The sequence below is a fragment of the Pelecanus crispus genome, chromosome 11 (genome assembly GCF_030463565.1).
Source record: "Pelecanus crispus isolate bPelCri1 chromosome 11, bPelCri1.pri, whole genome shotgun sequence".
NCBI lineage: Eukaryota > Metazoa > Chordata > Aves > Pelecaniformes > Pelecanidae > Pelecanus > Pelecanus crispus.
Genome location: NC_134653.1, coordinates 20943523 through 20954858, shown reverse-complemented (window position 1 = coordinate 20954858; position 11336 = coordinate 20943523). Strand labels below are relative to the sequence as shown.

The window sequence follows — 11336 nt, the reverse complement described above, 5'->3', positions numbered from 1 at the left end:
TTGTCTGTCAGGCTCTGACAAAGAAAGTTGGTGGTGCTTTCACAGCAGATGTCAGCAGCTGGAGAATGCTGGAAGTCAGGGTGTAAAGGTTGACCAGGACAGATGTTGCAGAGGATGCTGTGCTGCTCTGTCTTGTCCGTTCTTGCACTGTTCTTGAAGATGCACTTTTCACTGGTGTTTCTTGTGCCTTTGGTTTCAGGACATTGATATTAATACAGATGATGAACTGGATGCATATATCGAGGACTTGATCACGAAAGGAGATTGAGCAGCCTCAGTACAAGTCCTAGAGAAGTGCAGAGGAGCTGGTTGCTGCAGTGGGAGATGTGGATTCCTGCAGTGGAGGACTATGGCAGCTGATGAGGAGAGAGGGTTTTTAGGCAGTACTTGTGTTGGTGTACAACTTGTTCTTGTGACTTTACATGGAAGACATTTGTGCTGTTGGCAGGAAAATTTTTAATGTTGTAGTTCTCTGAATCTCTTCCTTTTGTTTATAAATATTTATTTTTAAAAGAAATAGGAACTGTGCCTGATATGATGGGAGGGTTGCTGTGTATTTTTAGTGAGGTAAAAGTGTGAGTAACCTTTTTGCATCTGGGGTATATTCATATGCTAAACCTGGAAGACCAGAACATCCTGCCTAGTGGGTTGTCTCAAGTAAGAACCTGGCAGAAACTTAAAAAGAAGCCTTGAGTTACGGAAGAGGAGATCAGGACTTAGACTTTGAAGATACTGAACTTGGGCTAGAGAAAGCCAAGTCAGGAATTTGAGGTACATGGAGGAGATCAAAACACAGTCCCTGTGTGAGCATGAGTGGAGGGGATGAAATCTTGGTGGCTCTGAGGGGGTTGGGCATAGGGGATTGGCACTTGCCAGTGCAGTGAGGTTCCTGAATATGAAGTCTCCATAAGCAGGTGGAGTTGACACCATGCTAACAGTCAGAAGGCTGAGGATCCTTTTGGAAGAGGATGGCCTCCTAGGCTGTTTGCAGTGGGTTGTCATCATCAGAGGGAGAAAGCTGGAGTTCACATTCTTTTCTAGCAGTCGCCTTATTGCACAATTTTGCTGCTGTTTCTTTGAGACATAATTGCAATAGCAGAAGAACACCTCAACCATCTGAAAATAAAGTGACCCTCTGTTCTGTTGTCACTCCCTCAGGTTTGCATTGCTTTGATCAACTTGCTCTTCCAGGTAATTTTATTAGAGTGCTGGAATTTGGAGCCTTTGGAGCCTTGCGTCGCTGAGTCACATCTGGCCCTGGGTCAGCAGCAAGAACAATGCCTTTCCCTTGTCCTCCCAGCTGGAGGCTGCATTACAGCTCCTAGCAGACCACTTGTGGCCAGGGTGACTCGGTTTGAGTTTGCTGGCTAGCCAGCTTATCAGGTCTGCTAGGACAAGATGTCTGTAAACTCTGTGCTCAGAAAACTGAAATCCCCTACAGCCTGGCGGTTTGAAGAAACACAGCATGACCAAGAAGTGCCCACCTTCAGGAACATCAAATTAAATGGACCATTGGGGTTCTTTTGACAGCTGAATGTGTAATAGATGTTTTGCAAAGAAAATTCCAAATTAAACATCTGTTGCACACAAAACCTTAGGCACTAATGGTTTATAGTCGTGGAGAGCTCCCAAGTTCTACATACCGCAGGAGAGAGGGAAGACTTTTGCTTATTACCTGAATTCCTGGTCCTTGTAACAGCACACAGTGAGACTGACTGCTTTCATTCAGGATCTGGGCCCGGACATCCTGGTATAAAGGAAGGTAAGGAGCATTCCCCCCACCCCCATACACCTTCCTGGATGGAGGGGCAGCATTCCTTAAATGTAGGAGCAAGCTCTACCAGTCTTCTCTATTTCCTTACATGTATTAGAGGTTTTGTTAATTGTGATGGCACACTGGTGCTTCAGATTAAAATGATCCTTCTGTAGAAGCTGAGTTTTATATTAAGGTGAAAGAAGAAATCTTTGTCCTTTCCAGGTGGCAAGCAGAAATCCTAAAGAACCAGATTTCATTAAAATACAGTTCAGAGATGCTGCTGCTTGCAAAGCTTTAATTCATAATACCTGGAGTATACCAAAGTGGGACAAATAGCTCTTATACATTTCTTCAGCTTCCTGACACAGTTTGATCCCCTAATCCTGCTCTGCTGTTAGGAAGGCATTACTCCCCACCCCCCCACCCTACCCCACCCCCTTCTCTGGAAACGTCTCATTTCCAATTTTAACTTTTTTAATGGCATTTCATTTTTTTGATCTTGTATCAAGTATTTTTGTTTGAGTTACTTTCATCAGTACAATTGATGTGTCCTCTCTAAACTTCCATTTTGCTAGGAAAAGCAAGCCAAGAACTTTTAAGCACCAATAAAACAAGTTTTTCATTCTCAAAACCTTCCTGGTAGTCCTTCTCTGAAATCCTTCAATTTTTTTTTTTAATTTTTTTTTTTGTGGTAACCTTGTTAAGTAGACCTATGTGTAACATCAGGTTTTAGTAATGCCTTTAAAAAACATAGGAACAAAATGACCTGTGGAGGTCATCTGAATAACCTGCTCCAAGCAAGGTGTAGTCAAAAGCTATATCACATTGTTCAGGGCCTTTTCCAGTTGAGCTCTTAAAATCTTCAAGGGTGGAGGTTGCACCACTTTTCTGCATCGCACACCTCTCCAGTGAGTGTGTTCTTCCCTTGCACCTTACAAGGGTGTCCCTGCTGCAGCCTTGGCAGCTGGACCTTCATGCTACAGTGAAGCCTGTTGATACCACATCTGTGCTCAGTTCCCTCAGTCTTCCTCTCCACTTCCAGCTGTTTCTTACAGCAGAAATACTAAGTAGTATACAAGTTGCATTTTGTACAACATCCCCTCTCTTTATAAGACCACCTTAAGTCCCTCCTTTATGCCCATTGTTACAGTCATCCATTTTGGAAATTCCTCCCACAGCTGTCACCTAGATACTTCGTAGCATACATATTTCTATTGGTAAGGTTGCAAATGTATGTATTTAATAATAAGGCAGGAGAATAACTTTTTTAACATTAATTTTTGTGTCTCATGATGACTATTGTTCCAGACCAACTTTGCCTCAGCCTCTTTCCTGCTGTAGCGCACGGCCTTGGGCGGGGCTCCTGTCAGCAGGACTATGATTGTCCTTGCTGCTTCCCTAGCTGAAGTCCCAGCCTTACCCTGGACCCTGAGGTGTCTGTTGGTGATCCTTGACCTTGTACAGATTCACCCAGTTTCTCTTGCAGAGTGAAACAGAACACCTGAGCTTGTGGCAATCGGTCCCTCTCCCAGTGTGAGGGACACAGTCCTACCTGCATGTCTTGAAAGGGTCATGTGTTGCTGCTGTTCCTTAAGTGGAGGCTTGAAACTCCACGTCACCAGCCTCGGATTGATGTTATGGCAACAGGATCAACATTTCTTTTTTTGCAAGTCATTCCTGCAGCCTATAGCAAGGACTGGCTGGGCTTTGGGGTGCCACTTGCTTTCAGCTACCTTACAGGGCTGTGTGGGGCACACTTATGCAGTGGGGCAGACTCGGTCTCTTCTTCTGCCACTGCCTTACCCAAAACTTACCCTACCCAAAAAACCCAAACTTTTCTGCCAAGAAAATCTTTCTGATCTACAGGCCCCAGGGTATCTTCATCTACTCAGGAGAGTACCAGTTATCTTGACATCCCTCTTAACAGCATCTGACTTTGTTCCTGGTCTCAGAGTCTTGGTCATACGCTATCTAACTTGATCAGTGCCCACTGTGTCTGATGAGACCGAACAGGCAACTCCTGAATGATCTTGCTATGCCCTTTCTCATCAGCAAAGCTGCAATTGCACAGCAGGAGCAGAAGAGACCCTCCTCTAAGCCTGCACTGGAGGGAAGTGTCCAAGAAAGCTCTTCAGCACCCCTTGGGAAGCCTGGAGGACTCTGGGCACCTGCCGCATTAGTAGAATGAGAGACTGGGTTCATGGGGACCTCTGGGAGCCCAGACTGCGTGTCCAGGGGTCCCTGCCCTGTGGTTTCAGTGTGTGCAGAAACGAGGTGCTTCAGGTCACTGCAGCCCTCAATCACTCCCTCTTCTCCGTGGGCTGCAGCCCATTGAGCAGAACAACTTGTAAATTCACCATTGCTTCATCCTGCCAGGAGCCCCCCAGTGCAGGGTGCCACCACTCTGGCTGCTCCAGAAGAGGGCAGGGACAGGGCTGGGGATATTAAGGCCCTCTAAGGCTGCTCTTATTACTTGAACACACTAAGCAAAGCATCTGAGCAGGGAGGGGCCTGTTGAGTCGTGTAAGTACAGCAGGAGCACAGTGTTGCAGAGCCCATTGCTGTCATTAGGAAGGAGGAGCCTGATTCCTAGTGTCTGGGAATTCCCAGCAGCTGGGACTGGAAGAAAAAAGCCCCAGAAGCCTTGGCTCAGCCTGGAAGAAGGGAGGGTGGGTACCAGTCCCGGGTGTTTGCATGGTGCATCAAGCCCACAGCCCTTGTTTTCCCTGTCTCTCTTTTTGAGCAGCTGTGGCTGCCTGCAGCAAGCAGTGATGGTGCTGCGCTGCTGTGTGCAGGGCTGCCATGCCTGGGGCTGAGTACCCAGATGAGCCTATGCTGCATGTGTAGGTGATGGCGTGGGCTCTGCAAACAGCTGCCAAGAAGCTGCACTAAGAAGCCAGGCTGGGGACAATGCCACTGGCTCCTGCTGCCTGCATCCCTGTCTGATCTCAGAGTATGTGGCTTTGGTTTTGCTTGCCAAGGAAGGCATGGGCAGCTGTGGTGCTGCAGGTCTGGTGGCTGTATGCCCTCCTCGCCCAGCATGGCTCTGGCACTGTCACAACCTGAACCAGGCTGTCCAGAGAGGATTGTGGAGGTTCTGTGACTCCCTTGGGCTAAATTAAGGTGAAACAACACCAAATGATCAGTTAAACGCTTTATTGACAGTAAACACCAGCCTGAACTTGTAAAGTGTAACGGTAGGCAACCTGAACCAGGAAAGCACCACGCTAAGCAATGTGGATTCTAATCCAAATACTTATAAAAGGAAAGGAAAAGGGAAAAAGAGGAGAGAGAGGGATATCATCACCTTTGGATCCTGCGATGTCGATGATAAACGCAGCAGTCCTCCGGTGGTGGGCACACTGCTCTCAGAGCACAGGGCCTCCGGCTGTGCCGGCAGCGGGTGAGGGAGGCCGGTCCAGAGCAGGGGTGGCAGCAGCACAGGGTCCTCCAGTGGTAGGGGTGCACCACGTGGCTCCTTGAAGTTGTGTCTTTTATAGGCCAGTCCCCGCCTCTAGTCTCACCCGCCTTGAGGCTTGTTCCAGAATGTTCTCAATCTTCTGCACAGGCACAACTGTGTGGGGCGATCCCAAGGGGTCTTTACAGTGGTCCTCTGCCTGGGCTTCTCTGCCTGTGGTGCTATGCAGACCGCAATTTATCACTATGGAGACCTTAACTTGTCTCTGTGTGGACCTTAACTTGCCTCACCACAATGTCTGAGCCATTAACTCTTTCAGCCCCTCACAGGCACCAGGGCAATTGCTCTTCTGCCTCCCCTGGGCCACACTCAGCAAGGCTGAGGTGAAGCTGCCAGGCACGGGCTGCATGGCCGGACCCCTTAAGCAAGGGCATTGCCACCAGCTCATCAAGTGCCTCTGTGCAGGAGCCACCAGTGCCTCAGAACACGTGTGGAAGCATCAGCCCCTGGTGCTGCCCTGTCTCTAGGGAAACATTGCTGGCAGGAGAGGCATCCCCGGCCCCTGCTAGGGCACCCCCACCCTGCCTTTGTTGGCTCCACCATGTTTCTTTGGGAGACAAGGGAATAGTCTTCCTTTTCCTGCCAGCCAACAGTTCCTGCTGCAGCTGCCTGGAAGCGGCTCCCCTTGCCCTGAAAGGGTCAGCTAGTGTCTCCCTGAAGGAATGAAGGCAGGCACTCAGTGCAGAGCCAGCCCTGGGCCAAGGTGCAGCAGCGCCTAGGGCTGCCTGCCGCTGAGCGCACAGTGGGGCCCTTGTCAGAGTGCTGGGAGCTGCTGGCAGCGCCTTATCCTGGGCCCTGTAGCCAGCTGGGTATCCTCTGCCTAGTCCAGCTGCCCCAGCCAGGGAAGGAGGAGCTGCTGGGGCACAACAGTGATACTGGTGCTGCTCTTCCCTAGGTGCAGCTCTGTGGGTGCCGGGGTGCAGGTGCTGGCTCTGGGCCACTGAGACTTCCACATGCACTTGTTTCCCCCTCTTGCCTCTGACCCTCCTGAGCCCCCCCAGCTCTGCCTGCCTGGCACAAGCCACTGCCCCGATGTACTGAGCTAGGGGACACCTAGAGAAGGCTGGGTTGTGGTATTTTTTAAATCCTCTTCCACCCTGTGGCACCTGAGCGTGACCACAAGGGGTTTCTCACATCCCCCCTGCCCCGACTGTCAGCCCAGCTCCCTCCTGGAGTGCCATGGCACAGGTATGTCCCTCTGGGGTGCTGGGGGAGACGGTGACAGTAGGATGGAGAGGATGTGACTTGAGCATTCAGTGTATGGAGCTGTGCTTGGGGGGGAGCCCTGTTCCTACTTGAGCAGCCACCCTGGGGCTCCCCAGGTGCCTTGGGGCCCAGCTCCCAGCTGCTCCTCCCAAATCCTGCTCTTGCCTTGCTGTCCTTTGGCTTAGGTGGGGCCATGGGCTCAGCACTGTCTGCTCGTAGCAGCCCTCCACTCCTCAGAGATGCTCATCTGCCTTCAGACACGGTGGTAACTGGAGAGGAGAACTGCTCTGCTCCATGGCATGGGCAGGACCAGCCTCCCACCTCTCAGTTCTCCCCAAACCCATGCTGCAGTGTTCTGTAAGGCCAAACCAGCCACTGCACAGAGAGCCTGAGCTTTAAGAGCTGTTTTTGAAGCTGGATGCAGCACTCATGGGCAGCAGGAGCACAGATACTCTGGATGTATCTTCCAAGTGCAAAGCAGTGGCTGCACATAGAGCAGAAACCCTGGATAGACACAGAGCTGTCTCTGCTCCTCCTCTGCGCAGGGGCTTGCACCCTAGAACAGGGAGGGCAGAAGCCCTGGCTGGCATGGTTACTCTTACATGGCCCTAGCCTGTCCCCATGCTCACCCCGCACCTGGCCAGCCAACGCTCAGTGTCTGTGTGGCCACCAGCCTGGAGGACAGATGGTTCTCGCATGGCTTCACCTAGGACAGGGGCTGTGATGGCTGCGGGAGTGCAGCAGGGCTGGCCCTGGTCACCTCCACACAGGCTCTGGCCCTGAGCTTTGTTCTGACCTTTCCCCAGGGGAAGCACCAGAAGGTGATGAGGGCGATGAGAGAGCCCACTCTGCCCCTGGACCGCAGAACAAGGCCCTGCAGCCCACAGGGCTGGTGTGGGGCAGGTGCCTTGGAGCAGGGGCTGGAGGACAGTGAGTGCATCTTGTGCTGGGGTGGGACACGGACAGTGGGGCTTCCAAGGGAGGGTCTGGGGACAGGGAGGGTGACCAGCATGGATGCAAGCATGCAGAGCCACCCTGAGGGCAGCAGGGCTGTGAAGCCTTCCCTTTTTCCTGGCCTTCCCTCCTGGGAAAGTGGTGCCCACGATGGGATGGCTCCCACCTGCCAGCCCCATTGTCACCATCTCATCTCTCCTGTGCTTCTGTGGAGGAAAGGGGCAGTGGTGGGTGCCTGCCCCTCCTGGGATCCCCCCTACACCCTCAGCCCTTCCTCAGGGGCTCTCCTTACTGGGATTCATGTTCCCCTTGTGCGGTCTTGAGCCATATCCACAGCTGCCCTGGCAGGTGTCCCAAATGTTCTGGTTCAAACATTTCACAGGGAAAGAAAAGTCCACCGCCCTATGGCAGCAAGGCTTGGGCAGGGGGAAAGCACTTCCCAGGAGGAGGGATGGGCAGGATTTGGGAGTTTTTTACATGCCGTTGGTTAGGTAGAGCTGCCCAGCTGAGCTGAAGGGGAAGGAGGAGCAACAGGAGGCTATGGAGCATGAGCCTGCCCCAGTTTGGTGCTGGTGCCCAGGTCTGGCATGGGCATGGAGAGACAGCAGCTTTTCCCAGGGGTGCCCTGGGAGAGCAGCAGCAGGGACTGCTACAGGGAAGGACTCTTCATCAGGTGCCTGGGGGACAATGCTTACAGCCTGTGTTATGCTGCCCTGATGTCCCATGACCAGTGGGCCTGAAGACCTCTTAGCTACAACTGTGTGGCCTGATGCTCCTCTGTCCCCCTGCATACGTGACTCCAAGGGGGACAGCCTGTCACTCTGTGTGATTGTGCAGGTCTCACTTTGGTCTGGGCTCAGCAGGCTGTGCCCAGAGGTATGTGTGGGTGCCAAAACAAGACAGCAAAAACCCAGCAAGATTTGCAGAGCCAGGGGAGGAGGAAAGCACATCCACCCCCACATGCAGCGCTGCCAAGTGGGGCATCCACTCAGCTGAGACCCAGCTTTCTCTAGTGCAATGTCTCTGGTGGGGCAGCATCCCCACCACAAGGCTTGGCTGGCCCTGGCCCAGCTCCCACAGCAGCACCATCAGCAGCTGTGCCCTCTGAGAAGCTCAGCCCTCAGAGATTGCCATTGAACTCCACAAAAGGGCTGCCCACTGCCAGCCAGAAAGTGGTGACATGTCCACAGCATTCCAGAAATGAGATACCATCACAGCCCAAAGTAGGACAGGCTCATGCTGACAGCACTGTGGGACGGGTAACTCTTCTACCCAATGCAATGCTCCAAAGACCCTCTGCTGCCTGCCTGGTGTCAGCTCAGTGGGCAGATACCCAGGGGGCCAGGTGTCACCCCTTGGATATGTGTTTTCCTAGAGGACACCTCCAGCACCAGATTGTGCCTAGGGAAAGGCTGGCACACCTGAGCTGAAGAAAAATGCCCCAGCTCCCAGCACGCTGGGTTCAGCAGACTGCAGGGCCCCTCTGGGACAACCATGCCCAGGGAATGGGAACACACCCATGTCCTCACCCAGCTGTCTTGGACAACCCTCAACGAGCTTCTGTCTGCAAGGAGAGGAGCTGAACAGCCTCCAGACATGGCTGTACGCAGGTTGGATGGGCCCTGAAGGCATGCAGGGCAGAGGGGATGCTGCCTGGACAACGTGAAGTGCAGTGGCTTAGAAAAGTGTCAGCGGCTATGCCAGAGCCCCCTCACCGCAGGGAGCCGCTGGTGGAGGGGAGGCACGTCCCCAGGCGGCAGTGAGGGAGGGTCGGGCCTGGGCCCGGCGACACAGGGGCTGCCCCTCGGCTGGCAAACCTGCGGTCCCGGCCGGAGCCCCACGGAGAGCATCGCCGACTCCTGCCGCCGCAAGGGAAGCCTGGGGCCAGCCCCGGCACTTTAACTGGGGGTGGGTCAGGGTGAGGAAGTGAGGGAGCGAGGGTGGCAGCGCCCCAGGGTGACCCGAGGCTGTGGGTGCTGGGCCCCGGACCCCCCCGGGTCTCCGCCCTCCCCTGCGGCGACGGGCGGCTGCCGCACCGGATAAAGAAGGCAGCGGGCTCTGGCTGTGGAAAGGGCTTTTATCAGGGCGCTACAGCGTGGTGCCGGCCGAGGGCAGCTCGGACTGCTGCGTGAGGCCGCTGAGCGTGGAGGAGGCGGTGGCGGCGGGCGGGCGGCGCGGACCCAGGAGCAGGTGGGAGCGGGCGCAGAAGCGGCCATCGAGGAAGGCGTAGAGCAGCGGGTTGAGGTACCTGTTGAGGTAGACCAGGCAGGTGGCGTAGGGGTGCAGGCGGGCAATGAGCCCCAGCAGTGTGCAGGGCAGCTCCAACAGCCCGGCGGCCGCCAGCGCGAAGAGGCTCTTGAGCAGGTGGAAGGGCAGCCAGCAGCCGGCGAAGACGGCCACCAGCGGCACGATCAGCCAAAGCAGCTGCCGCCGCCTCAGCACGCCGGGGGCGCAGGTGGCGGCAGACGGCGGCGCCCATGCAGCAGTAGCAGACGGCCATCAGCAGCAGCAGGGCAGCAAAACCCAGCGCCGTGGTGCCCAGGCTGAGCGCCGCCGCCTGCCCCGCGCCCCCCGCCGCCAGCTCGCACAGAACGCGGCCAGCAGGCCTAGGCCAGCGGGGCAGTGGCGGGGGGCGGCGCAGCAGCGCTCGGCGCTGAGGCCGTCCAGGCAGAAGGCGGAGGCGAACATGCTGAAGAGCACCAGGGAGCTGCTGAGCTTGCAGAGTGCCGTGCTGAATGGCCAGTGGAAGTGTAGTGCCGTGTAGGCGGCCCAAAGCGGCAGCGTGGCCACGAAGGCCAGGTCGGCCAGCGCCAGGTTCCCGATGTAGGCGTTGGTGTAGCGGCGCTGCGCCCGCGGGCCGCGCCACACTGTCAGCAGCACCAGCCTGTTGCCCGACAGCCCCAGGGTGAAGACCAGAAGGTACAGCAGCGGTAGCAGCGAGAAGGACGCCTCCCAGTCCGCCTGCCACTCGCACACCTCCCACGTCGTGTTGCCCGTCGTCTTCTCCTCGTAGTAGTACTCCTCCGTCTCCGCGTACTGCATCACGACCAGCCCCACCGCTATCAGGGCGACGTCGACCCCGCCACCAGCCCACGCCCCGCTATCAGGGCGATGTCGACCCCGCCACCAGCGCCCCCCCTCCCCCCCGCGCCTTTATAAGGGGGCCGTCGGCCCCACCCTGGGGCGGCCCCGGGCCTGTCGCTCCGCCCCAGCGCAACATCTTCCTCCCGGCCCCCCCGTAGGGTGCTGCCCTGCAGTCTGTCGCTCCTGCAGACAGCTCGGCTCGCTGCCGGTATCCCGCGCCGGGATGCGCGGGGAGCGGCGCGGCGGCAGGAGTGGTTCGCTGCCCGCAGCCCCCACGCTGCCCATGGGGCACCGAGGGCGACGCGTGAGGAGCGACGGCAGGCGGGCACGGGGGGGATTTTGGTATAAAATTCACTTTGCGTCCTGCAGTGCCCCCCGAGGGGGTGCGGTGCCCACGCACCTCAAATCCACGTCCCTGCAGCCTTTAAAGGCGGGCCCACGCCCGGTGCAGTGCCGGAGCTGAAGACTGGAGTGGAGTGCTATGCATCATGCAGGATGAGCAGGCACGGGTGCAGAAAGCAAAGGATGCAAAAGTTTCTCGGTGAGCATGGCAGGGAAGCAGAACAGCACTCAGAGTGGGGAGCCCACGGGGTCCCTGCTCTGGGCATGTTGGCACTCTGCTCTTGCACCAGGTGCTCCTTGGTGTTGCTGTGCTGGAGCACAGCCTTGGCCAAGTGGGACTTGGAGGCCTGGTGGAAGGAGATGAAGCAAGCCCCAGAGCATCCTTCAATCCTTGTGAAGTGCCATCCCCCATCTCCCCAGCAGCACCTCATGCCTTCCTCCAGCGGCTCCCTCTAACACCAAACCTGTTTGCCTCCCCTTTCAAGTGCAAAGGAATGGAGGAGATGTGGCGGTGTG

At 55.7% G+C, this 11336-nt stretch overlaps 2 protein-coding genes across 3 annotated transcripts in view; one reads left to right on the top strand and one right to left on the bottom strand.

The window, feature by feature from the left end:
* MORC2 (MORC family CW-type zinc finger 2) overlaps window positions 1–296 on the top strand; it is a 49798-nt gene extending 49502 nt beyond the window's left edge. For both annotated transcript variants that reach the window (XM_075718657.1, XM_075718656.1), the window contains exon 26: window positions 200–296. In XM_075718657.1, the coding sequence (XP_075574772.1) occupies window positions 200–268 (69 nt within the window). In that variant the 3' untranslated portion in view covers window positions 269–296. The remainder of the gene's footprint in view (window positions 1–199) is intronic.
* Window positions 297–9482: 9186 nt separating this feature from the next.
* Window positions 9483–10614, bottom strand: LOC142594590 (apelin receptor-like). Its single transcript, XM_075719084.1, is given in 4 exon segments — window positions 9483–9819; window positions 9821–9986; window positions 9989–10449; window positions 10529–10614. Coding segments are annotated over 4 exon segments (1050 nt in total).
* Window positions 10615–11336: the final 722 nt, after the last annotated feature.